At 48.3% G+C, this 26496-nt stretch overlaps 7 protein-coding genes; 5 read left to right on the plus strand and 2 right to left on the minus strand.

Annotated features, from left to right (window-relative positions):
* Window positions 1-2929, minus strand: part of GSTUM_00008737001 (uncharacterized protein) — a 4939-nt gene extending 2010 nt beyond the window's left edge. Inside the window, exons 1-7 of the mRNA XM_002840240.2 lie at window positions 2312-2929; window positions 1882-2258; window positions 1777-1821; window positions 1170-1709; window positions 761-1108; window positions 426-707; window positions 34-361 (exon numbers count right to left, since the gene is read on the minus strand). Coding sequence (XP_002840286.1) covers window positions 34-361; window positions 426-707; window positions 761-1108; window positions 1170-1709; window positions 1777-1821; window positions 1882-1942 — 1604 coding nt within the window. The 5' untranslated portion in view covers window positions 1943-2258; window positions 2312-2929.
* Window positions 2930-9239: 6310 nt separating this feature from the next.
* GSTUM_00008739001 (uncharacterized protein) lies at window positions 9240-10727 on the plus strand. XM_052355810.1 has 3 exons: window positions 9240-9529; window positions 9590-9951; window positions 10028-10727. The coding sequence occupies exon 3, from the start codon at window positions 10350-10352 to the stop codon at window positions 10632-10634; it is 285 nt and encodes a 94-aa protein (XP_052211775.1). The 5' UTR covers window positions 9240-9529; window positions 9590-9951; window positions 10028-10349; the 3' UTR covers window positions 10635-10727.
* Window positions 10728-16442: 5715 nt separating this feature from the next.
* GSTUM_00008741001 (uncharacterized protein) lies at window positions 16443-18224 on the plus strand (the record flags this gene model as incomplete). Its single annotated transcript, XM_002840242.1, has 4 exons — window positions 16443-16750; window positions 16803-17010; window positions 17111-17640; window positions 17696-18224. 4 exons carry the CDS (start codon window positions 16443-16445, stop codon window positions 18222-18224), a joined length of 1575 nt encoding a protein of 524 aa, XP_002840288.1.
* A 1172-nt stretch (window positions 18225-19396) lies between these two features.
* GSTUM_00008742001 (uncharacterized protein) lies at window positions 19397-21905 on the plus strand. XM_002840243.2 has 9 exons: window positions 19397-20185; window positions 20241-20355; window positions 20409-20421; window positions 20471-20542; window positions 20597-20827; window positions 20878-21199; window positions 21248-21481; window positions 21536-21600; window positions 21661-21905. Exons 1-9 carry the CDS (start codon window positions 19676-19678, stop codon window positions 21722-21724), a joined length of 1626 nt encoding a protein of 541 aa, XP_002840289.1. The 5' UTR covers window positions 19397-19675; the 3' UTR covers window positions 21725-21905.
* Window positions 21906-22848: 943 nt separating this feature from the next.
* On the plus strand, window positions 22849-23628 carry GSTUM_00008743001 (uncharacterized protein). XM_002840244.2 has 3 exons: window positions 22849-22956; window positions 23025-23122; window positions 23178-23628. The coding sequence occupies exons 1-3, from the start codon at window positions 22923-22925 to the stop codon at window positions 23418-23420; spliced, it is 375 nt and encodes a 124-aa protein (XP_002840290.1). The 5' UTR covers window positions 22849-22922; the 3' UTR covers window positions 23421-23628.
* Window positions 23629-23721: 93 nt separating this feature from the next.
* Window positions 23722-23997, plus strand: GSTUM_00008744001 (uncharacterized protein; the record flags this gene model as incomplete). The annotated part of the gene is made up of 1 exon (XM_002840245.1): window positions 23722-23997. The coding sequence occupies one exon, from the start codon at window positions 23722-23724 to the stop codon at window positions 23995-23997; it is 276 nt and encodes a 91-aa protein (XP_002840291.1).
* Window positions 23998-24010: 13 nt separating this feature from the next.
* On the minus strand, window positions 24011-26056 carry GSTUM_00008745001 (carboxylesterase-mitochondrial 37S ribosomal protein YmS2). XM_002840246.2 has 4 exons: window positions 25532-26056; window positions 24875-25435; window positions 24460-24811; window positions 24011-24365 (listed from the first exon to the last, which is right to left on the minus strand). The coding sequence occupies exons 1-4, from the start codon at window positions 25762-25764 to the stop codon at window positions 24291-24293; spliced, it is 1221 nt and encodes a 406-aa protein (XP_002840292.1). The 5' UTR covers window positions 25765-26056; the 3' UTR covers window positions 24011-24290.
* Window positions 26057-26496: the final 440 nt, after the last annotated feature.

The following is a 26496-nucleotide window of genomic DNA, read 5'->3' on the forward strand; positions in this document are numbered from 1 at the left end:
GGGGAAAGCTAATTGGGAGTCAAATGATAAAACATTTTGGAGATTTTCCCGGAAAATGTGAGTCCACCTGAGGGCCCGGATGTGCCAAGTTCCGTCGAAACATTAACCCGTAATTTTGCTGGAAGTTTATAAGCCCACACATCGAGCCGGACCCAGAGTTCTAAGAACTGGGGGTCATTTCTCCAGTTCGGTGTTGACTTCAGTTTAGCGTGAACGTCATTCATCCTTCGGATGTTCTTGACAAGCCAAACAAAGTAGATAAAACTCTCACAAATAGCGACCTCACTTTCATCACAATCAGGAGACACGATTGGGGTCTGTAAATCGATGCTATCCGGGTTGCACTGCATTATGTCGCGCCCTGCCATAAGTGTCAACCAAATGTACGGTAGGTAAACTTAGAGCCTGGAGAATGAGAAAAATACCTTGCGGGGCACAAATCATGAGCTCGTATACGAAACATGCTTGCCAAACCCTGGTTCGTGTCATGCAATCTAAAGGGCCCTCGCCGCACCCAACACCCTGTTTGTGCAGCTCGTAGTGTTTATCCAAACCAAGGTCGCGGGCCATCGCAATAATGCTCACGACGCTCATCCATGAACGGAAAAAGTAGCCCCTCTGCGGCGCAGACTCTCGTGCCTTTAACAGTAGCAATAATGCTTGCACCGTGCTCAAACGCGGCACATCAAGAAAGCAATCAACATGTCCTAGTGCAGAGTTAGATATCTGAGTTCCCAGAGGGTTGGTGGAAATCCCTCACTAGTTGCCATGCCCATCCATTTTAGCCCTTTTGAAGGATCCGTTGTCAGTCGCCCAGCACAAGCAAAAATCGTTTCTAATAGTAGCGGGGATATCGAGTCGCGGGAAGTGTTCCATTGCCGGTAGAAGGCTGCCTTATTCACAATAGGTATGTAAGGATGTATGTGATTGAAAAAGATGCCGAACATTTCCTGTGCTTCATCTTCTGTTGGCATATCCTCCTGGTGAATTCTAACCGCGAAATCATGTTGTACAGGTAGGAACGATGGGTTAGGTTCTATCTCCTCCGTCCATGGCTCGTACGCAGGAGTCTCGGCTAGCCTTCGACCTTGAGCAGAAATGTAGTTTGCTGTTCCGTCAACTTAGTAAAACAATTCCAAAGGTTAATGTTTGCATCGAGCCTAACATACCGACACCACTATCGTCTATTTTGAGTTGTCCAAGGACCCCGCTCACATGTGCAGTGGATACATATTCAGTGTCTCCTGGCCATTGCTCCTGAGATCGCATCACCGCTTGTGTTTGGTAGACAGGGGCGGGGAAATGCATCCCCGAAAGCGGTGGCTCTATGCCTTCCCCAGAATGAATACCTGTGAAAGCAATGGTAGGGGGGGCACCATGAGAAGTGCCGTGATGTTGCTCGGGTGGTGAAATGTTTCGATAAGGACCATGGCTATCTCTAGGGGGATAGTTCAATGCACTCCTGCTCTGCTTCCTGGCTACGAGATGCCCCGGAATCATCTCCTCTTCACCACTCCCGCTCGAGTTGTCAAATTCCCCGTTTCCATCTTGTTCCGGTGGTTGGCTTGGCGCAAAGTCACCATCATACTGTACCATAGGGGGCACGCAATGAAGCTTAAGGCGGACGCAGGCCGAGCATGGCCAGGTATTCGTTGTTGCAGCATCGCACTTGATCTTGCGGCGTCGACATCCCCCGCACGCCCGCATAACTAGACGCCGTTTAGCTTAAGAAATTCACAACCAGCTCATAAAGGAAAAAAGAACTTGCACACTAACCCTTGAGCCTCTTGTGGCGGTTGTGTTCATCAACAAATACATAATCTATATAGGTTCACGAAAAGTCAATACAGATTGCTAGAATAAGATGAGGAGGGGACTTACTCCGATGGTTCTCCCTTGCCCCGCCCAAATCGGTCGGCGAAAGATTGATACTTTGCTGCATGCTCACTGCTTGCTGGGGAAATAGTCGCCGCGGGACAGAATCGATTTGTGTCTGTTGACTTAACATAGACAGCAAACGCGGTGGATATCGTGAGTATATTGATGCGATCCTAGAGAACGACTCGCCCGACAATAAACAATATATATATATCTCTTTCCCTCTCCCCCTTTTCTTTTTTTTCTTTTTCTCGTCACGAAGCGTAGGAAACGGCAAATCGGGAGAAAAAAGGATGCGCAATTGTACAGCAGATGGACAAAAAAAAATTAGGGAGCAGCCGATTCGAGAGCGGGAGCGGAACCGGGAGAAAGGTCACAGTCTTGTTTTCGAGATCAGTTATAAGTACCGTTCTCAGCAGCAAGACCCACCCACTGGTTAGAAGGTCCTGAGATTCCCCACCTTTCTCTCACTCTAGTCGTGTAGTACCCGTGATCTACCTGCAGCAAAAGTTCCTGCGCGTAGATTAATGGGACGCACTGGATAGAGGCGAAAAATTGACAATCTGGATGAAATGGTTAAGCTGATTTTGAATAGGAAGTCGCCTCGTTAGGACCTGAAGGGGGGCGAATGCCTTCCGTAGAGGTGGAGGAGGAGGGGGTTGGAGGGGGGATAAGGGCGGAAGAGGGAGTGTGTGGTATATTTTTATTAATATTTTTCCCTTTTTTTTTCTTTTTCACATCCGCATCTCCCAAGGTGAAAATGGACGAAGATAAACCTACCGATTCGGGCCAGTAAAGAAGACGGTTTGGGCAGGATACAAAGCAATGCCAGACAGATAGATTGATACTGGTATGTGGGTTCAGAGCAATATAATGGGATACTCGAGCACAGTACCTGTACACGATGATACCTTTATCAATTCACACGCGTAGTGTATTTGCAAAGTACCAAGAAAGCTATGCCGAGCTCTCTTCTGTTGTTGCTGCTGGTGGTCTTGCGCTCATGCTGTGCCCAGGAAGGGCTGAAAAGTATGGAGGGGTGCTTGTGGTGTGACGCGCCTCTGAGGGATAGGGATGGGGACGATAGGGGACGATGGAGGGATGGAGGGGAGGATATCGTACGCCGCAGTTTAAACTAGGGTAGCTACAAATTTAGAGAGAGAGAGAGAGAGAGAGCAGATCTTTAAAGGCTATTATCGACAGCCCTACTGGATTATGAGATCTCGCAGGAAGCCAATCTCTTTCGCTCACTGGATATCCCCGTCATCCTTTAAATCGTTTGGCTAGAGGCGAGCAAGACCATACTTGTTTTGGGCACCCATTCGTTGTGAAAGGACGCCAAAATATCCAAAGGAGGTGGGGGGGGGTGCAAGGTGCAGGGTGCGGGTGCTAGCAGATCTTTCTCTCATCAGCAAACCAGAGGAAAGTGTGGAGCTCAGGAAAGTCAAGGGACAAAAAGCAATCTGCTCGAGTAACTCAATCCTTGTCCGGAAATGTTGAAAGCCACTATCTCTACTTTCAGATATCACTTGTACGAGTACAAGTACCGTTTTAAAACAAAAAGCGGTATAAAGTGCCAATGCGAGGAAGATTCTCGAGTGGAGAGGACAGTTAAAAATATATCTCCAGAATACGATGATAAAATAGCAGTTCGAAGCCTTAAAAAAACGCTAATTAAGGAGAGCTCCCAACACCATCTAAATGAGTCCAACGATCGCGGCCGGTGAACCCCCCATGACGACCATGGTATGTTATGCCATATCATAATTGCATTTTATCTATCGTACAGGATGCCATTACTTCCAAGACTGTCCAAGACAACGCGCTTTTTTCTACTGGCAACCGGATGGTGAGCGGGGAAAACCGTGGTAGAGCAGATCCATGGGAGCTCAATCTAACACGGGCTATATGAAAATAAGCGCGATGCTTGTGTGTGATATCTTATTGCCCTCCTGCTATTGCTTATTGGGCGACAGGGGATGTGAGAGGGAAGGAAGGAAGAGGAAGAATGGGAAGTGAAAAAAAAAGGGGGGGGGTGCTGGTTGTGACGAATGGAAGGGGTGGATGGTTGTGTATCGGTAGGTGGGTGAATAAATGGAGGATTAGGTGGGTTAGGTGGATGAGGAATAGAGACACTCTGTGATAGTGTCTCATACAAAACACTTGGGGTGCAATGATGGAAACGGGGATGCGTTACCGGCAGAGGGGAGGGGAGTGACTCCGAGTGAGCGAGGGAGTTGGAAGTGAGCAAAAAATTATGAAAAGCTACCGCAGTTTATGGTCAGTTCAATCCAAGTTGTCATCAATTGTTCGCCCTCGCTCTTATACCGGTACCAATGCCCCCCCATCTCCACCTTTTAACTTCTACCTGCATTGCATAGCATCTTGCAAACAGGAGCACCGCGAACTGAAAGTTGCACGGAGAGTTCCACAGTTGCCGTCCCTCACAACCTCCTGTTGTGCTCAGGAACATAGCCCTATCCTATTGGAGAAGAGGCAAAAACCCTGCAAGAGATCAGCAGCTGGTCAGTTTCTGTCAACTTTTGTAAGCGTGATGGCCCGGACCATGGAAAGAGGGAAAGACCTAATCAGGTAGGGAAATTCTTGAATAACCAGCGAATCACCCACGGCATCTCCCTAAATTCATCCTTTGTGGCCTCAACGAGACAAACGAACAAATAGGGAGGACTATGAAGGATGAATCAAAAGTTGAACGTTCCAGAGCTGCCACGGTGTGTTGATTACAGTAGTGCACTGGTATGATACCGTGCTGGAGACACAGTGGAGAGTAAAGGTGGTGGTTGTTTGTTTGCATAAATTGTCTGTGCTCTGCCACGGGAGGCTTAACTGCGTGGCTGTAACTATGATAATAACTTACATGTAACTCTGAGTACCATATCATCATACGGTACTCGAGTACGCTAAACTCATGTGTCAAAAGTACTGTCCCACTTCGCTCCATCAAAAAAATCAGAGCTCAAATTACTCGACCAACCACTACTACCCCCCCCCCCCCCACTCTTGAATATCCACAACTTTATCAATCCTACTCCAGAATGTCTGCTATTGGGATTAAGTGCAAAGAGTCAGACCCCAGGAGGAGCACACAAAGATCTCACTTCTGTCAAATGTGCAGTCATTGTTGCGGCATGAGAGGCTGGTAGGTTATCAGTGGAATTAGCGCTCGAGTTTGACTGTGATTGCAGAACAATCTCACATATAGTAAAACGCTGGAAAGACCACAACATCTTAGGTGCACACTCCCAATCTGGGAGGCCAAAGAAGCTCACACTTGTGGAGAAGAGATATGTGTGGCAGATTGTCAAGTGACATCCAAGAATCGCTTGGAAAGCACTTGTAGCAGAGAGCCCTGTTGCCATAAGTGTCTCTATCCTATGCTGTGCTCTTGGGAACTCTTACCGGTGTAAATGGAGTACGAAGAAGCACATTCCTTTAAAGCTAATTGATGTGGCTAAGCGCCTAGCATACGCAAGAATCCTGAAAGGAAAGGACCAAATGCTGGCAGAGGTTAGATCTCTTCTATCTAGATCTTCTAGCAAGCTAAGCTAATTGGAATTTACAGGGTACTTACTGGGATGAATCTACCGTACCAAACAATCCTTCTACTCCAAATAATTAGCTCTTCCAGCTGCCTAGTCAAATATATGATAAAGATACAGTCAACCTACAAGCACACATTAAACCAGAGTGGTCACAGATGGTCTGAGGGTGTATTTGGTTGGGTAGCCAGTCAGACCTGGTGATTCTGTATTGAGATGAGGCTGCTCCATGCAAGGGATACTTGTCAAAGTCCTATATTCAGACTCTCAAGGAAGGTCTTCTTCCCTGCTATCAACCTGGAACATTTTTTCTACAAGACAATGCCAAGATCCATACTTCCAGGGCCACAATGGCCTGGTTCCGCTGCAATAATATTCAGCTACAGCCACACCCCATATTGTCCAGATTTGAACCCAATAGAATGTCTGGAAAGTGATGAAGACTATCCTACAAAAGCACAACCCTCACTTATGGATGTTAAAGAAGAATGAGGCCAACAGGCTCATATTTGAGGTTGCCCTGAAGGCAGCATGGTGGGCGGTTCTGCAATCATTAATTGATAGGTTGATTAGATCTATGCTGCGCCACCTGTGTGCAGTGTGTAAAGCCTGAGGTTATTATACAAAGTATTGAAGGACAGTTAATTATGATTAATTTAAATATACATTCATTTAATTTGGGTTTGGTTTGGTGAAGGAATGGTGAAGGAATGGCCGTTGTTGTGCCCATGGTTGTTGTCAGACACTCGGTTGACGGGGGTGTGGGACAGTACTTTTGAGAGGTCATTGTACCGGTAGAGGTTCCACAATCCGTACCCTAAGCTGGTAATGCAGTGATGGCCAAAAAGCCGAAGGGTTTTTCGGCACTCGGGAAAGCTCAGTATCACATGATATCGCCAAACAATCATCGAATACTTATCTCTTGCTCAGCTCTTTAAATTTAATAGTGGGCATTTTTTTTTATGCAAGAGAATGATTGGGACAACTCGAGACGTTCGAAATTCCTGACCAGGCACTGTCTCTGGAGAAAGGCCCACGGCTGCCTGAGCGATTTTCGTGTCCACGTGGGTGGAAAACCGCTGGGAGATCGGGATCAGACATCACCCATCCATCCCCTGGTGTTTTTCTTCCGAGAGGAAAAGGAAAAAAACTTGCTTCTTGAACCTTGATTATCCGTGCTTCTCAATGGGGATGTGGAAGGAATAGGTTGCGCAATGGTCGGTTTATGCTGAGGCCTTCTTGCCCTCACTTTCAATACTGGTACCGGTACGACAGCGGCAGTACTCCACTGCATGATACTGGGATGGCACCACACCTTAACGGTTACTAAGCACCGCTGAGCCCTGAAGATCCCGGTGCATCATACTTGTAGCTTCCAAGGCTGCAATATTCCACTAATAATATTCCGTTCTGCAGATGTTTTCCCTGCAAACCTCAAGTACAGTACTACCGGTACCTATCGAAGCACAATTATGTACACCACCAACGGTCAACTTGGGGTACTTGTGGCCTTGTCAGACTCGCGGACTAGCACGGCGCATCCTATAGCCGCGTTTTCTTGAGGGATTGGGGTTAATGTCAATGGAAGAACTACTTATGAAACTGGTACTCGCTCGTTTGAAGTTGGTTCTCTATCTTTTCCCTCACGGCCATCACCGGGATCAATCGGGCCTAAGTTAACGCATAGCCAGAAGAAATTTTGGGTTATTAATTCACAATACCCAGCATTGTCGGTGTTCAGGAGTGGCGGCCCTCTGAATACATTATCGGTATTTACATCATCTACTGCGTGGAGCACCAGCACCTTCCCTTCATCCAGTCTTCTCACGCACTTGTTCTCATGTGTTGTAACCGATATTACGGGAAACTTCCCCCCTGTTCAGCTTGTTGTGGGGAGGTACAGAGGAGCTGAGGGTGGCGAGAAGGGGCCTAATGATCACTGCCCCGATCTGACGCGTCTTAGCAATAATTACCGACAGTTTTAATGACTCGAGCTCTCATACTGCAGTCGCCTTCTAGTATCTTATAGAATTTCTATAGGCATGTGCAACAGGATATGATACATGTCATGCTCTGAGGCCGTGCCATGTACCGGTAAAGGCAGCCGTGCTATATCCCTCGTACTCGAGTACAGTGCTCGACTACAGTAACTAAAAATGGAGAGAAAAACGGCTGATCTGATCGACCAAGAGATACCGTATGACAACAATGCCATTCTGGAAATTGTCCCTCGCCGTCAATGGCAGCTCCCATGCACCCTCGATATTTCAGGGCATCCTCTGAAAACCAAAAAATCGGACCCCCCCCAAATCGCGGGGAAATGGTGGAGAATAGAACTCAAGACCTTTTCCCCTCGTGTCGTGGAGGTGATGTATTACAGATCCATTATCAAGATACCGATATAGTACTATACCTATTTTGCCATGGATTCGCATCTGAATCCCCGGGAAAATATCTACGGTAGTAGCCTGGGCGAGTATTCTCCCAAATGCTTTTTAATAATCCTTGTCATACTCACACTTTTCAAAGTTCGATGATTAACGTTAACTTACTCGTACAACGCTCTTGCATGTTCGCATTTGTGCCGATATCCAGAAAGCAGGTCTCGGTCAATAGCCCTCCGTGTCAGCAGCACCTTTCACACAAACCCTTATTCAGGTCACATTTGACGGCGCTGACCACCGAAGCCCAAATATTGAAAATACTTACTATGGACTTGATATCGAAAACACGATATGAAAGACCTTGTGCAACGGGTTCGGAAGGTGTCTTGCAAAGGGCACTAGAACAGAATTGGGATATAACGTTCAGGCATGATATCGGCACCGGAAAACGATTAGAAAGGCTGGACTCGACCTAACCCTCTGCCAAGCCCTGAGGTCCAATTACGCAAAGGACCCACCCCATGCGCGTCGTTCTGGGGAAAAGCTATTCGAGCTCAAAAGGGTATGTGTGAGCACGGTACGACATGATACTGTTATCTACGAGTAATTTAAAGTATACCTTCCGCAACTAAAGATGGGCACTAACTTACTACTGTAGATATCACTGCCGACTTGTTAAAATATTTACATCTGAACCCCTCGACAGACTCCCCCCATCCTATATATTTATGTCCTGTTATCGGTTTTCTTCACCAACTACTTACCGTAGTGCAACTAAAGGATAGGACGCAAGAGTACCAAGCACAGTACTCTGAACGAGACAGGCGGATCATGCGACACGACATGAACGAGGTCATTCTCCATAGTACAGTACCGGTGCTATACGAGTACGGTATCTGGTATCTGTGGTAACCGTGAAACCGTGGCCTTAATTCCCCCTGGGGCAAGCTGACTTCAAGCCGAGATTGAGCTTCGTTCAAGTTAACGGTCCACAGAGTTCAAGTACAGCACTAGTACAATATCTTCCTTCGCGAGCAAGAGTAACCACGATAGTTGCGACTGTACTGTACTCGCACTCGAGTACCGTACAGGTACAGTATCGTATTATCCTCATGCACGGCCCCCACAGCAGGGTTCCCTGACCCCCTGGCTGCAGAGTCGCTGAAAACAGTACCGGTACTCGTACGGTACTGTGAGAACTCTTGCGATTCGCTATCTCCCCCTTGTCGAGAATATCCCTGCAAATCACGACATCAGCCCAAGATAGGATTAGCTTGGCATGTTAACGGAATTGCGAAAGCCAGTTACCGGTACCGTATTGAGATCCAATACAACCAATGACTCGGGCTATCCCGTGTCAGGAAGGCACTAATCCCTCTTAAGAACCTTGGTCTCGGCATCCCAAGATTAGCGACCAAACGGAGATAGCGAATCGCAAGAGTTTTTGCGGCAACTTGTGCCATGATGATCATACTGGTGCACCCGTATGATACTGCACCATGTTTCTCACTTAGCTGGAGCACTTGAGAGTGTTGCTTACTAGGTTTGGTGCTCGTGTCAACTGGAGATCTCACTACTATAGCGCCATCACATTAACTTGGAAAAGAGAAATTTGTCTGAGGGCGTCGAGATTTCCCCTCCAGGCAACGCGTTGTTTTCTCGTGGTCCAGGCAAGCCATTGTTGTCTCATCCCGTTCTCGAGTACCGGTAATGAAGCTATCCCAACAGAGCCTCCTTTCCTGTCATTGGAGTCTGCTGATTAAGAAGAGCGCTCTCCCAAGTTCAGGAGAGATAGCCGCCGAGCCCAGCGTCATGACCACCGAGATCCTGAACCAAGGAAGCGACCGCATGCAAAGGTGGTACCGGAGCTTCCGGGCGATTTGGTTTGTGCAAAGAAGCCCTCCGCTCCGGAAAGATATCTATAATATCGTACCACCTGAGATTGGAATGGCTTGAGTGGGCCGGAATAAAGTGGCCCGATTTCGTATTCCGATACATCCACACAATATGAGAACGAATAAGTTGTCGGCGGGGAACTAGGGTTGAGTGATATCGCCCCTGTTTTTCCTCAGCTTCCTTTTCCCCGAGGGGTTTCCCGGTTTCCTTGGGGGAACCAAGGGAATTTTAAGGTATATATCTCCTCCCCCTTCACTACGCTTGACAGTACTCGACCGAGCACACAGACTCATAAACTCGAGAAAAAAGGAAAATCAGCAAGTGTGGTACGCCATTGTTTATACTCGGGTACCCGGTTTCCTCAAATCACCCGAAATCCACGAACTAGAGTTGAAGTACAAGGGACCACGAGCAGTGCCTCTCTTGCACATATCAAAATACCCAGGGTTCCCTCTTCCGTACATCCCAGTCGGTCAATCTTAGCCGCGCTCTACTGTGCTCACTTGGTGGTCCTATAGAGCAAAAACATTGATTGGAAGCCCATGTTTCTGATCTGAAATGGTCGCTTAACCAGGCGTGGGTGCACGCGTGAGGGCGGATACAGGCTTCACGGATTAACGCGTTTTAAGGGATGCCGCTTGTTCAGACATACGGCAGGTATGAAGTGGCCTACGGTAGACTGACTCATCTGATTGTTTCACCATGTAGAAACCCCATCCCCAGGCCTCACCAAACTCAGCATGATAGACTGGTTCTCTACGGTAGAGAGATTCCACATCGGGCTCGGGTTACTCGAGTACAGCGCTCCAAGCCGAGTGTCTTGCACAGGAGGATCGAAGCGTTTTGGGAATCGTGTCGGTTTAAGCGTTTTTTTTTTCTTTTTTCTCTCTCTCTTTCCTTTTTTGCATACCGATAGGATTTGTGGGTAGGTGAGAGAGGGAGGAGGAGGTCTTGGATTACTTTTCGGAGATTTTTAGGCTCAAATTTCGGATATTGGAATAGCTGTGCGTATAGTACCGGTACTTCATGATGTGTTCGATGCCTAGCCAAGATAGGCCCCCCCAAAATACGGTAACTTATGATACCTCGACAAGAAACGTATCAACACCGGACTATAATAACCATTCCTCAATATCAATTCTTATGCCAATAGAGAATCGGTGGTTTTGGGCTCCGTCAAAAGTTGTTAAGGCTAAAGTTGGTGCATGATCCACTAATATCATGCTCGAGTGCTACCGCACCAGTAATACGAGTGAAAAAGCACTAGCGAATCCTGTTTGGGCCTAGCGCATACCAAATTTGCATCAGCGAATCGATATATTTTTTGAATATCTGTCAAGGGAGGCCTGATCTCGGTGTACCGTAGCACACCATAGACTATCGAATCTGAGACTCGAGCAGGGAGATTTGGGGAGCGGGTTATCGTAGACTACTAAGTCGTGCTCCAAGCTCAACCTGCGACCGGGCAGGCGGGAGGATACGATAGTGCTACCGTACTGTGCTCGTTTACAGGAACAGAACAAGTGAGATGGACAATCGTGCCGCGCAGTACCGGTAAGTCACCATCCAATCCTCCCCACTCCAGACTGCATCCCCCCCTCCTCTCTCAAATGACGGTCTGCCAAACTTTCCTTATCATCCCCCCTCCCATCTACCGGTGCCTACCTATCTATGATAACACGATAGAGTACAACTACCGTGATATGTACCATTACAGTACTCTACCGAACCCCCCCCCCCCGCGCACGCCTTCAAGGACCTTCAAGTTATCCCTCTGTCTGTCATATGGCTCAGATCTACCATTTTTTGGGAGATGATGAATGAGTGAAGGTGTAAATAGATTTGTGGGCACACAGCCCGAGCATCCGGGGAGCAGAGAAGTGGTGGGGGGTTGTTTCATGTTCAATTTTTGAGAGTACCGGTACTGTACTGTACGAGTACTGTGCTATTATGCTCGTGTGGGCAGTATATATCGGTATTATAAAAATGCCATGGATTCTTGTGTTTTAGCATACGATGCCGCTGAGTCCGAGTCGTCTCCCCATTTTGAACATTATCCCGTGTTATCCCTTGGTCCGTCAGAACACGCAAGGGATTGGTGGAGTGCTCGTACTGTAGATCTCAGTCTGGAGCTCTGGTGACTTATTTATTTATTTCCAGTTAAGGGCCACTTTCTCGACTGGATCTCTTGGGTTCGATAGCACCCGACGAACCACTGGGTGAGCGAGAAGGAAGACTTGATAGTAGGTTTGTTGTCAGGGTGGGTAGCACGGTATCGGATGGATGGATGGATATATATATAGTAGCAAAGTTGGATGGGAGGGAAACGCCGTTTGCTGTATCGTACTCGGCCAGAGGAGAGGGGAATGTGGTCCCTCGGCCCTCCCGTTTTCCCGGTATCCCCGAACTTCCTCAGCACCGGCACACCGTACAGTACTGTACCCGTACGAGTACAATCCCGCACGCAACCGAGCACGATCAGGCCGGTTAATTATGGCCTCTTATCGGCTCGCGAGGAGGAGGGGGGGGGCACTTTGGGGACAATCTCTGTGTTACAGGTACGGTCCCACAGCAACGATGTTGAAACCGGCCACTCACGCACAAGCAAGAGGATTAGAGCCATGACTAAGCCCGTTCGTTGGTTGTGCTCGAAAGAAAAAAAAAAAACACCCTCTGCCAAGAATTTCTGCCTTACCCCCCCCCCAACTTATCTACCGGTTATTATATCAGGCCCGTCGAGTCGTTCTTGGCGAAGACTCTTGGGTGGGATGTCGTGAGAAAGCTTTCGTGGGGGTAAATTAGTTGTGGAAGGATTAACCTAACACTTGTATACCTGCCGAATGGACCGTTGGTATCATACAAGTAAAAGTACCGGTATCGGCATGATGCTTGGATTGGTCCAGATTGCGATGCCTTCCCACCGCGATCGAACCACGGTCTTGGCTCAAGCCATTTTTCGCCATCAAAAATGGTAAAAAAAAAAAAAAAGAAGAAAAAAAAGTTGGTGGCGTGCATACTCGAGTACCGATATACTATACTCTAGCACTCGTACTTGTACGTACCGATAGCTTATTACCGGCTGGTTGCTTGTCCTGGCATCTGACTCCAGCCAGCATGTTGTGCGACTGGCTCACATAAACCTTTTTTTTTTTGATTGATTGATTCAAAATACGGGAAAAGGCAAAAAAAAAAAAAAAAAAATTTTGTGATGGTCACATTTTTATTTTATTTTACCCACAGTTCGTACCGCCTTGGCATTTTTGGAGGTCGAACGGGAGGATTGGAGTTGCTGAAGTTTTTGCCTTTTGGTCAGAGGTCGTTGTCTGTTTTGCATGATTGCCTCTGCGGGAGATGGGAGTGTTATGGCACTGTTGTGTCGAGTGAGGGGGTGGTAAAGGCAGAGTGATTGGTGCTTGGATATCGTGAGAGAAGTTTTGGTGGTGGTGGAATAGGAATAATGATATAGCGAGTACTAAGTACTTTTACGGTATACCGGTGTTCTCAGCGTGGTATCTCACTTTGGATGATTTTTGGGCAGATATCCTGGATCATCTTCTTGTAGCGGGGTCAATGTACTAGTACTGGGTACCTTTGTAGCCAAAGCACAGTTAGTTTTACAGTAATTAAGAGAGAAGATCGTGTAGCGCGATTCGGGCAAGCGACTGAGTGCCGAATTCTTACTCTCCATGTTCTAGGCCTGGCATCGACTGTTAAGAGAACGTTTTATCTTTCTTCCTTCCCCAGGGCTTTATTTTTCCATTTGTCGTGCATGGTGCTGCACCGGTGCTGTACGAGGCTATCTGTAAAATTCCCTGACACCCCCGCCTACTTGCACCAAAAATGGGCAGTTTCACTTTACAAAATCCCAGATTTGCCACCCTGTAAAAAAATTGAAAAATTTCTAGAGCCTTTGGAGCCATCTAGGTATCATCATTTGTAAGTGATGAGCTCTGTTGGTTGGTGGCCATGGTGCAATACAAGAAATACCAATTGTGGACAAGGGATACTTCTAATTTTATATGGGTTTCCCATACAAAAGGTACATTTCAACTTTCTATGCAGAGATTCCAGGTAATTTCTTTTACAATGGAATTGATTTCCTTATAATTCTCCGTTGCTTTTGGACAAGTTGAGCATGCTTAGTGTTCGCCATTTTTGGTGTAAAGTGGGGGGGGGTGTCAGCGAATTTTGAAGATAGCCTCGTACAGTGCGGAGCCGGGGTTGTTACTGTTCCCCGAGGGCGCCGCTATGCTTTTTAGGGACTGGTCAGGCGCTTTAATATATTACTCCGCAGAGGCTGAGTTTAGAAGACGAAAAGAGAGTACCGGTATCCTAGAAGAGAGTACCGTAGGGCACTTACGGTGGTTGTCCTGACCCTACCGTATGACACCCCGCTTGAATTGCAGCTTGAGTATCATACGGTATTGGAGAAGAGGACTGATACAAAGTCGCATTTGCTGGGACTAACAAGGGTGTCACTCCTCAAGCACAGTGTATGCCGGTAGACCTTCAAAGCACACCAGCAATGCTGGCGTGCGGTTTTGGCCCTCACGGCCAATTCCTGTCTTTTGCGCTGCGTTATTTCTGTTATACTGAGAGAGACCGTTAGCTAGGACTTCCCCTTAGAAAGTTGGATTCATAGTTACAGATATACGATCGAATATACAGAACGGATGAACATGGTACTTTCCATCAGCGTGCCAGTGGCCAACACCTGCATAAGAATTGAGAAATTAAATATATCATACCTGTTGGGGGAGACCCAAGCCATTTCTAACCTAATTCCGGAAACCTAGAAGTACAGTAACATTACCGAGGGGGCGAGCGTTGGGGGCATCACAGCTGAGAGTGCAAATGGAGGACAGGGGCAGCAGCAGTGATTGAGGAATTTGTGCTGAGGCTCGGCGAGAGCACTTAACCGTGCTTGCATGTTGAGGTTTCTGTGATTCCCATGAAGCCGAAGGGGAGCAATCGCCGGGCTGTGCTCTTGTGGTAAAATCTGTTCAAGTGAGAGGAGCAGTGTCAGTATGGACTGTCTATTGCAGGAACGGAATTGGTCGGACCAAATTTATATCATGGGAATTTCTGTGAGTTGGTTGGCAATGAGAAGTCCCATAAGCCCCTGCAAGGAAAAACACCTTCAGTGCTCGGGCATGCGGTGCACCAGCAGGTAGTGTAATAGTTCAAAACGAAGCTTTGTTTGCCGAGGCTGTGGAGAAGAGTGGGTGCTGAGTGGAGGAGATTTCTTCGTTAATTAGTGGATTTCCAGAGCTTGAGCAACTGTGATAGAAATTCCGCTCTCAATTGGATTAAACATTCAGGGGCCTTGGTTGGCTTTATACCATGAATTAATCACTTGATGACGACAAGTCACACCTTTAGTACATGCCCTGGTGAAATTCTGAGTGCCTGAATGCGAGCACCGCAATGGCGCTGGCCCGAATGTGTATAACGGGGTGGCTTCCATATGGGTAATGATCATGTGGGCGGATTGTTTTTGACCCAGTCGTCCCAAAAGTATGTGCGCACTGATCACAGTTTGTATGTAATCAAGGGACAGGAGTAGACCGAGTAGTGAGACAATCCCGAGCTCATACCGGTATGCCTGTACGAGTAAATTAAAGCGGTGCTTGCCATTGCAACTGAATAACAACTTATCTAAGTAATTATCTAATATCGAGCGGTCATTTCCGAGAATAAAGGCGACCATAGTTATGACAGCGGCTGTGACCACCAACTGGAGTTAACAATCGAAATTTGAAGAAAATCTCCATCTACAAGCCGTTACCCCTCCACGCAGTATTTACCACCGATGTCCTCGACGCTATTTCCGCTTTCCGCTTCGATGGACAAGACAAACGTTCGCATTTTTGGAGAGGGCTATTCTTCCCCGTGCCCCCTAGTTATCGGGAGCCCATCATGGTCCAGTAACAGTCACTGACAGAAAATTGGAATCGTTACGATATTCAATCCTTCTCTCAACTGATTGAATTGGATAGCCCCTAAAGGACCGACAACACGGAAAAGCCACCCCCAGACCTACCACCCTGGAATCAGCAAATAGAGCTGATTAAACGTTGATTATGGGTGCCAGTCTGCTTGGTACTAAGGCGAGTGGCGTTCAAGGAAAACGGTTTTATCCCTTAGACTGGGAGGTTTACAGCTTTTGAGAACTTTGTAGAGCACCATTCAATCTTTAGCAACATAGATTGGCACATAAGTTAGCTAATACCTACGCTCAGTGTCCTGTGGTGCTTGTGCTCGGATACTCTGGCGGTTCACGCAAGCGCTCAGACGATTCCTATGAGAAGGATACAGTATCCCGGGCAACAATTGATAACTATCACCGCGTTGTTCTTCCGATATCAAGATAGTTAGTAGTGTAAATTTATCACTACGAGTCATTGCAGACTACTCGAGTACCGGTATTCAGAGGATTTCGATGGTAGACTAGTGCTTTTTTCACTAGGTTTTGTCCAGCAAGCAATGACACCCCATGACATCACCTGGTTCCATCCGGTTTTCGTCATCAAACAAATCTACTAGCACCCTACGCTACTCCTCAGGCCTCTTCAAAACTGCCTTTCAATCCCTCTCACTTACTCGAGTGCGACTGCATTCCTCAACTTCTCTATAGGCAAAAAAAAACCCCCCCTGGACGATACCTTTGTTCAACCGGAAATATTTAAAGCCCTTTGACCTCAGTTACCACCAGTCTTAGCCAATGGGGCTCTGGAGCTCCCGAAAGCCCGACGATGAGGTTGACAATGAGGATGCCGAATCCTCGTATAGGCCCGGTCAAAGAGATCCTGACGAGAGGACCAGTTTGTTACCTCCTGCTACGGACGACCACCACCTCGATCCAGATGATCCAGCTGTCACACCATACAATCTTTTGTCCGTGAGATCGATGAGATGGGTTTCTATCATTCTCCTAGCGATCTCCTCCCTGTGGTGGATTCTTCTGCTGATATCCACCTTTGTGACTCCGCCGGCAATGCACTCGCGGGGAAGTGGCTTCTTTAGCTTCGCGTCAGTACCTCCTTTAGGCGCACCCGAACCAGTTACTAATGTATCGCTCTAGCTATGCGACACTTGCTACTGGAGGCTTAGTGGTTCTTCTCATATCTTACGTTACGCCCTCCAGATCAGAGCAATACTCTTGGATTGCTCTTTCTATCCTGTTCTTGGTCGACACGATCATTGTTTTGTCGGTATCACGTATCCGTGGGGAAGAGGGATGGGTGGGAATTGTGTCTGTCATAGGGGCATGTCTGGTCAGTGCCTGGGCTGTATGTGAATATCCTTCTCAGATTTCTCTGGCCCGGATTGCTGCTTCCAGGTATCTGGTGGTGGTGGTGGTAGGCTAGACTAATGCAACCGGTTTGGCAGGTACTTTGTGACCGCGTTGTCGAGTACGGAAAGGTTGAAGAGGAGGAGCGTTTGACGGGGCGTAGGGAAACAAGGAGGTCATTGAAAGAATGGCTTTCTGTTTTCGCCGTCACCATAACCCTCATCGCCTTTATCGCACTGGCTGTCCTGTTCACCGGAAATCTGATTATTCGTGCTCGCGACTTGTCTCTTGCACCCCCCGGAACGAGATATTTTGTGGATAGCCAGAAGTATGAGGTTCACATATTTTGTCTTGGGGATGAAACAGATAGCCGGGGAAAGAAAGTAACTACCGTCTTGTTGGAGGGAGGGGAGGATCCAGTTGAATATGGACTCGAGGGCTGGGTAAGGGATGCGCTTGGAAACAAGACGATCAATCGTTATTGCTTTTGGGATAGACCTGGCATGGGTTTTAGCGAAAATGCTCCCAGTCCTCTATCAGCGGGTATGGCTGTGGATGCTCTGTCCGAGGCACTTTTGAGGGCCGATGAAACCGGGCCCTGGGTCTTGGTTTCCCATGGTGCTGGGGGGTAAGTACTTACTTTCTTTAGCTATTTCAACGATTTAAAACTAACAATTGATTAGCATATATTCTCGCATCTTTGCCTCCCGCCACAGCACGGAGGTTAAGAGCTTGCTCCTAATTGATGCTCTTCCCGAGTCTCAGCTTGACCGTATAGGGTCTGCTGGTCGAGGCTTCGTTCTGTGGTTACGTGGAATCCTAAGCCCCCTCGGGATTGATCGTTTGATGGGAGCGATTTTCAGAGGACGTTCACGCAATGATCGTGTGATCGGCCGGTCTGCCCATCAAAATCCCAAACAGATCAAAGCAAAACTTCAGGAAAACCTTGTGGCGACAACCTTTACGAAGAACGAGATAATTGCTGCACGCGCTATTCTACCCAGAGATATCCCCGTTGTGGTCACCAGCTCCGGGAAAGCTGTAAAGGCGGACAAAAGATGGGATGATGGTCAGAGGGAGTTGACCAAACTGACGGACAATTTAGTAGCCTGGGATGTTGTGGACCATTCACCGCACGAAGTTTGGAACGACCCTCAAGGGCGCGCGCTTTTGGAGAAGAGAATAGGCGAGTTGGTGCGCCAGAAGCAATAATAATGTTTCTGGGGTTGTCGGTCGTTACCCATTGGAATAACAGTCCTTGCGCAGTCGTCTTTTTCTCTTTTTTTTTTTTTTTTTTTTTTTTTCTTTTTCCATGTCTTTGTTGAAGCAAACCGCATGTGATTGGCATTATGTTCTGGAAATATATGGGGATTCTGCTCCGATTGAGAAGCTGCTACAAGTACAGGTATGTCTTTGGATACGAGGGGAAAATACCGTAGTGCATCATCTCGATACCGTATCGTGTTCTAAAGTTTTTGTCCGCCAGCAAGTTTGGTTGTTGTGAGTCGCTAACTTACCCCATGACTGTTATCGCAACTACGTTAACCTGTTTTTTTCAACTAAACCTATCGTGGGCTGACTGGCTGCTTTTTGTAGATAATCTGATAGCGGTAGTGGATTTCAAGAATTTTACTACCGTACTCGGCCTTCGTGATGACTTGAGCATGTCACTCGATAAACATTGAACAAGCTCAAGTCTCTAGGGGTGGCGATTTGGCACAGCGCGTTGAACACTTGCGTGACATCAACGTAACGTAGCTTACTTGCTCCAACCGGACCCCTTTAAAGCTTTATCATAGGAAAGCTTCAATTTCATGTTAGTCGCGGGGGCCCTCATGGTTGAGCAGCCTGGAGGTCAGCGGAGGTTGGTTGTCGTGAGCTGAGCCGATTCCAACCGAGGAGGGCTACATGGTGAAATAATGATCAAATCAGTGGGCACGACATTGTACGAGTACTCGAGTACTGTACTTGTACTCGTACAAGATGTGAACCCAACCAATTTGGTTTTCCAAAGCACTCGAAACCAGTTTGCAGGGATCAAGTTAGAACCGACGATGGCCGTTGCATACAAGTAGACTACCCGATAGAAGGTTAAGTAAACAGTTTCATTTAGGTTGCTCAACCAGCCAAATAATCCCTGTCTTTGGAGAAAAACACCTCCCTAGCACTCTTACCTTTGACACCGTGACCAATTTTTACTCCACAGGCAAGCCCCGTGCCTAACCTTGCGGTAGGGTACGCCGAAAACTCTCCCCGTTTTTAGTAGGCAGGCCCAGGGTGGATTGTGGGCATTAGACTTAGACTATCCAAGGCATGTATCTGTACGAGTGCAGTACAACGGCGACAGCAGCCTTTCGACTTTGATCCTCCCCTTCCCCCCCTCCAACTTTTCAACCATCTTGTTCACTCAATCTCCCTTTTATTATCCATCTAGCTCCCCGGCGATCCGAATCTTGTAAGAAGAAAAATATTTTCCTTTCTTCCATCCATTCGTCCCTCAATTTCACCTCTTACCCTCTTTCTCCCTCTCTATACACTTCTCGGGTGCTTGATTGTTGTCTTGGTGGGGTTTTTCATCTGCCTATCAGCACTAAACCACTCTTGTATCTCTACTCCCCTCGCCTCATCTCCCTGCCCACCCCTGCTCCCCAAATACATCAGCTATGGGATCACGAGTATTCACCCGCACACTCCTTACAGCTAGACCTCGCATTTCCAACACCGCGATCCGCCCACCCCAGAACCTAGGATATCTGATGGCAACTAAGAAATACGCTCTCCATGGCTCTGCCAGATACTCTAGCGCAGCGTCCTACATAAATAACCACGACAGAATCGCCTCTCCTATCAACACAAAGTATTTTATTGACAACCAATTCGTTGACTCAAAGACCACAGAATGGATAGACCTGCACGACCCCGCGACTAACAACCTTGTCACAAGGGTGCCGCAGTCTACTGACGAGGAATTGAAGGCTGCGGTGGACTCCGCTGCTAAGGCTTTTCCGGGTTGGAAGGCTACTAGTTTACTCGCTAGGCAGCAAGTCATGTTCAGATTTGTTGCCTTGATTCGTGAGAATTGGGATAGGCTTGCGGCTAGTATTACGCTTGAGCAGGGGAAGACTTTCGCCGATGCTAAGGGGGATGTGCTGCGGGGGTTGCAGGTTGCTGAGGTGTGTTATTGTCCCAATTGAGTTGATTTGTAGCTTTACTGACTATTTAGTGAAGACTTCTTGTGGTATTACTACTCAATTGACTGGTGAGGTGCTCGAGGTCGCCAAGGATATGGAGACCAGAAGCTATAGAGAGCCTTTGGGGATTGTTTCGGCAATTTGTCCCTTTAGTACGTTTACTTTCGGTGTCTGGGCGAGAATTTTGTGCTAATTTGGAGTACAGACTTTCCGGCAATGTAAGAGTTTTGTTCGGGATTGTTACGATTGAGGTTAATAGTTGTTTAGGATTCCTCTGTGGTGTATTCCTCTTGCCACGGTTACTGGTAACTGCTTGATTCTCAAGCCTTCCGAGAGAGAGTAAGCTGTCTTATCTTTTATTCTGATATTGAGCTACAGCTGAAGAAAATATAGCCCTGGTGCTGCTATGATTCTTGCAGAGCTCGCCAAGGAAGCCGGTCTACCAGAGGGTGTTTTGAACATCGTTCACGGTGCCGCCAAGACGGTCAACTTTATCATTGATGAGCCCAGAATCAAGGCTATCAGCTTCGTCGGTAGTGACAAAGCAGGAAAGTACATTTACACTCGTGGATCCGAACAAGGAAAACGTGTGCAGGCCAACCTTGGAGCGAAGAACCATGCATGGTATGCCCCCAGATCAGCTGCGGCGGGTTGAGTGCTAAATGTGTTCCCAGCATCATGCCCGATGCAAATAGAAACGCTACCGTTAACGCTCTTGTGGGAGCTGCGTTCGGGGCTGCTGGACAACGTTGTATGGCACTTTCTGCTATAGTGCTTGTTGGTGAAGCCCAGGAGTGGCTGTCGGATGTAGTTGAACAGGCGAAGCGGCTTAAGGTCAATGCAGGGTTTGAGGAGGGTGCTGATCTTGGACCGGTCATTTCAAAGCACTCTAAGGAGAGAATTGAGAGTCTTGTCCAGAGCGCTGTTGATGATGGTGCCACACTACTATTGGACGGCAGGGGATACAAGCCCGAGAAATACCCCAACGGAAATTTCGTATGTGATTAAGCTTAGCCGTCCCGGTGCACCGCTAACTAGTTCAAGATTGCCCCAACAATCATTTCCAACGTCAAGCCTCACATGAAGTGCTATACCGAGGAGATATTTGGCCCTGTTCTTGTGTGCATGAATGTCGACACATTCGAGGATGCTGTCGACCTTATCAATGCCAACAAATATGGTAACGGGGTCGCCATCTTCACCAATAGCGGAGCTACCGCAGCCAGGTTCCAGCGTGACATCGAAGCCGGCCAGGTTGGAATCAACACCCCTATTCCCGTTCCACTACCCATGTTCTCTTTCACCGGAAACAAGGGATCTATCGCGGGACAGGGTGGAAATTACTTTTATGGGAAGTCAGGACTCAACTTTTACACTCAGTTGAAGACTGTTACCTCGTGCGTGCGCCCGAAGTCCTTGGTCTTTCAAAGAGCGACACCAACTGACACACATGCTAGGTTGTGGAGAAGCTCCGATGCAATATCGACCAAGGCTTCCACAGCCATGCCCACCCATTCATAGATTCATAGGGAAACCTTTTCCGCTGTAGTATCTGATGATTTCTGGGGGCCTTTCGCGTCGTTCTGTTTTCGTTCTGTATATCGGAAATGCCTTTTTCTTGTATTCTGAGACAAAACGGGAGTTCCTTCTCGTAGAGGCGATAGTTTTGCGGCAGTAATAAATGAAAATTATTTCCCTCCTTCCTTCTTGCGTGACACCGTAACCGTCCTCGCTGGATCATATACATAAGTGTTACGTCACTTTTGTAGGTTGAGATCCTGCGTGATTGAAATCGGGTGGTTTCTGTGCAGTACGAGTACGAGTACTTGTAGTCGGGCATGCAAGCGGCCACGGCGTACCAGTAGACTATATTTCGACCAAAGCGCGTCGACTGCTTGTGGGACGCGTACAAGATGGTACCGGTATTGATCATGTACGGTATTTAAAGCCAGACAGTCACTCCTATCGGTCGCAATGTCCCTCCCGACACCTTAAACGAGTCTCTCATGCCCGTAGCAATATCTTGCAAGTGTGCGCACACCAACATTCACCGCACATCTACATATATATGTGGGGGGAATTGCAAAGAAATGACCAGACAGCAGTTCCATATGATATTCCGCATGGCCCACGGCCATAGGCGAGGTCCGACAACAAGCAGATGACCGCACCCGTTTAATAATACCCGAGATAATCGACTCTCGAGCATCGGGGGGGGGGCGTTCTCCTCCCTCTCCTAATACTCTAGTACGAGTACTCGTACTGTACTAGATCCCGACCGCACACTTGTACGACGATATGTGCTTCGGTCCAATTACGCGAGCAAGACATGGCATGCGATGGCCAAAAGGATCACGCACAACAAGTCAGGAATCAGATGATAATGCCCTGCCTGCTTGACAGGTTGGTATCTGTCATTGAAACCCTCCTTTCAAATCACACTTACCGGTGCGGTTGAGAGAATGGGGGAAGATGTGGCTTATCGTATGGCAGGGTTTTAGATACGGAGGTTTTTGTGTCGTATGGTATCATATCGTTCCTAGATGCGTAACGTGGCGTGATACGACATCATGTGGGGAGGGGAGAAAGGAAAAGGTTAAAACTGCGACGGTTCCCCCCCGGGGCAGTATTTAGCTACGCTTTCACAGCATAGTAGTGAACGCTACTCTATCATATATATATATATACTCTTGCTGTACCAACACTAGCACGCACAACCATGTCCACAGAACCTGTCTCCCACGGCCGCGGCGGTAACTTCTCCTCCCACCCCGCCTCCCTTCCCCTCCGCTGCGCTAACCAAACGACCAAACAACTCTAGGCCAGGGCAACATAGTCCCCGACGATACAGCCTACGTCGACGGCGAAATTCGCCGCGAAGGCGACCCCACCGCTTCCGGCGGCGCATACAGCTCGGGTGTAGATACCCCCCCTCAACACATATCCTCCTTTGCTTTTGCTAAAATTTTACCAGCGCGGTGGCGCCGCCAATATCGGCAGCCCGAGACAGCTCCCGGTGAGAACCAGTACGGATGCGGACGTAGTACCCAATGTGGCAAAGGTGGAGGCGCATGAGGGTGAGGGGTTCCACAGTGGGCGGGGAGGGGAGGGGAATGTGCAGTTGCCGGAGGGGGTGGGAAAGAAGGGGGGAGCGGGAGGGGGGAATATTAGCTTGGTAGAGAGGTTCAAGAGGAAGCTTTTCGGTTTCATGAAGTAGCGGGGGGTGTTGGGAGAGTGGATGGTGTGGGGAAGAGGGGGTTTAATGGGTAATGATGGGTTATTTTGAATAGTTTTCTTTCCTTCTTTTTGCCTGTTTCATCTTGTCGAATTGCAGTGTAGTGGATCGCCTGCTGTTTTCTTCTTCTTCTTCTTCTTCTGGTTCTCCCTGTTCTCTTCTAAGCTATGCTATTTAGTAGTTTGATACGCTCGTTACGATACCAAGTTGATCCTTTCTCATCATTAACATCACCAGTCCTTCGTTCCCCCCCATTCACCATCACGAGCGCCCGCCACAGTTAATGCCTCGGAATGCAGGCGCTCTCCGAATACCATATCGCACAGGCAGCGCAGCGCAGAGGCCAGCTCGATCAATATCAACCTTGCTACGCGACAATATTGGTGACCCCCGCCTTATCTCGGGAGCTACCGGCAGGGTCACTCTGGGCAGCATGGCATGGCATGGCATGGCATGGCACGGCGTTACCGAAACTTGGCTCGTCGTCGAACACGGGGTTGGCCGCCTGGACACGGGCGAGGAGGAAATCGAGCGGTGGGAAAGGCCGAGTTTTGTTTAGGGGTGGTACGAGTAATGGGATTAAGCTTAAAGTAAAGTACGTGTACATGCTGTTTCAATTCGGTAATCTAGGTGAATACAAGTAGTGCAGTAAGAGTAGTAACTTTCTTGGTTTTCCTTTTCCTTTTTTTTTTTTTGGTTTACACGGCTGGGGACCTTATAAGTACTCTGTTCTGGTGATAGGGGTGTAGCCTTTTTCTTCAATGTTGGCTTTTTTGTGACTGAGAGAGCGCATTGGCGGTACCGCCTCATAGTATGGATATATGGCTGCGGTAGAGGGTAATGGTCCGACGGTTACTTATACATGTCCGAAACCTTCGGCGGCAGCACCAAGGCTGATCGGTCATTCCGTTTGTAAAACTCTACCAACTGTTCCCACCCTCACCATACCTCATTCATTAGCCCTCTCCCTTTGCTGTCCCCACCCCCGCCCACAGAGAGAAGGTGAAAAAAAAAAACTCACACTCCCTGCCGTCTTCCCCGGCGCATCTTCGTGCAAAAAGTGGCCCACCTCTGGTAGTACGACAAGTTGGTACTTCCCCTGCATCTGGCCGATGATCAATTCCCGGTCCAATCTATCCGTCCCCGCAAGAATGAGTAACTTGCCCCCCCGGGCTTCCAGGAACTTCTTGCTGAGTCCCACAAACCAGCCTTGCCAGAATGGCTGCGTCTTTGCTAGGTCGGTACGCCAGCGCCAGGGACGTGGGGGGGAGGAATCGTCTGATGACTCAGGCTGCGTTGTGTCGGTGAGGAGAAGGAGAGCAGGAACAGAGATGCGGGCTGAGGTTGGGTTTCGGATTGTTCTCGAACGGGTGCTGGGGTGGGATGTTAGCCTCTGGAGGGGGTATATAGGAGGAAGGGAGGAGGGGGGGACGAACTGCCATTCGATTCCTTGTGATAGTGAGGTAAATCCTGAAGGTCTCGTAGAAAGGTACGTTTGCATACTCTGCAAAGCGTCGATAGCGCTTCCCTCTACAACGTCCAAAACCACATACCCGAGCACACTCCCGCCCAGCTTCCCGCCCATCGCTACATCCGCTACTACTGCTCCGCCGAGGGAGTGTCCTACAAGGACTAAATCCGGCATTTTCCCCCACCCACACTTCTCCTTTACTAGCTCCAATACAGTGACAAAGTCTTGTGAAAGTGTTGGTAAGCTGAGGTCCTCGTCGTTGGGAGTCCTGGTCTCGCCGTGCCCGCGGGAGTCGAAGGATAGGGCACCGGCTGCTGGGAGGATCTTGCGAATCTCGGAGGCTAACAGGGCAAATGACAGACCGGACGAGCCGGCGCCGTGATGCATTACGAAGAGAGGACCATTGTTGGTGGGACTGGTTAGGTAGGCATGAAAGATGGCGGATGTGGGCTCGTGCAGGAGGTGTAGGGAGGAGGAAAAGTATCGGCTCCAAGGGAGAGGTTCTAGCGAGGCTTTCTTTCGCGGTCTGAATTGCTTCGCTCATTCATTTATTTATTCAATCATTAGCATTCTTGGTAACTAGAATTTGTGGGGAAAGATTGAGCGAGGAGGGGAAATATACTCCGGTCGTGCGAACAACGGTCTAATAGTAGATGTTGAAGAAGCTGATGAGCACGGAGATGAAGGGGTATCCATTCTTGAATCCACGTCGTTCTCTTCTCCTCCTAGGCCATCCTGATCCTCTTCATCGTCGACTTCGTCGAGCGCACCCAGGTGTGAATTCAGAGGCATTGGTGGTTCGAGGGGAAACCTTGCAAGCTTGGATTTTTGGAAGGAGCGTTGGAGGTCACTCATTTTGAGTGGGTCGCTCGCTCGGTGGAGGTGAGGAGTTATCGCATTGGCTGGATTGGGTTGGGGGGAAGGGGGGGTCAGATAGCCAAGGGATAGAATTATAGGTCGAATAGCAAACAAAGGGAGGGGGGACGATTAGAAGTGAATTGTGATTTATGGAAGGTGATGTGTTTATCGAGTTGTGCAGGTAATACCGTAGAGTATGGCACTGGTACGGGGTGAATAGATGGGTGGTCCACTCATATAACGGTTATGGGGTGATTGAAGGGAGGTTGCATCAAGCATTTGGTGAATTTATCGGTTATCGAGATTCAGGGACGAAGGAGAGGAAGCTACTAGAATAGCGGTGCCGATACCGTGGCTGCACATGTTTCATCACGTTGTGCGCATCGGGGAAAACATCTGAGCACGACGTTATCATAACAATGTCATTACCGGTAGAATAGTATCAACGTTCCGACGCGGCTGCGGTGGGTGTGCGCGGTATAATATGTGCGGCCATGCTACCGCACATTTCAGCACTTGTTCCGTCCATCACTGTGCCGGTATTGAGGATGATCCAAAAGGGCACAACAGCACGGGCACGGGGGAGAATTAATCCCGATATTACAGCGTAAAGAGGTCTTTGATATTATAGGTCTTTGATACAGCAGGTCTTGATACGCTGGACCCTGGTGTCTCAATACGGAGTCTCCAACTCCTCGGCCTGATGATAATGCTTGAATTAAGATTAAG

Source organism: Tuber melanosporum (genome assembly GCF_000151645.1).
Source record: "Tuber melanosporum whole genome shotgun sequence assembly, scaffold_5, strain Mel28".
NCBI classification, from domain to species: domain Eukaryota; kingdom Fungi; phylum Ascomycota; class Pezizomycetes; order Pezizales; family Tuberaceae; genus Tuber; species Tuber melanosporum.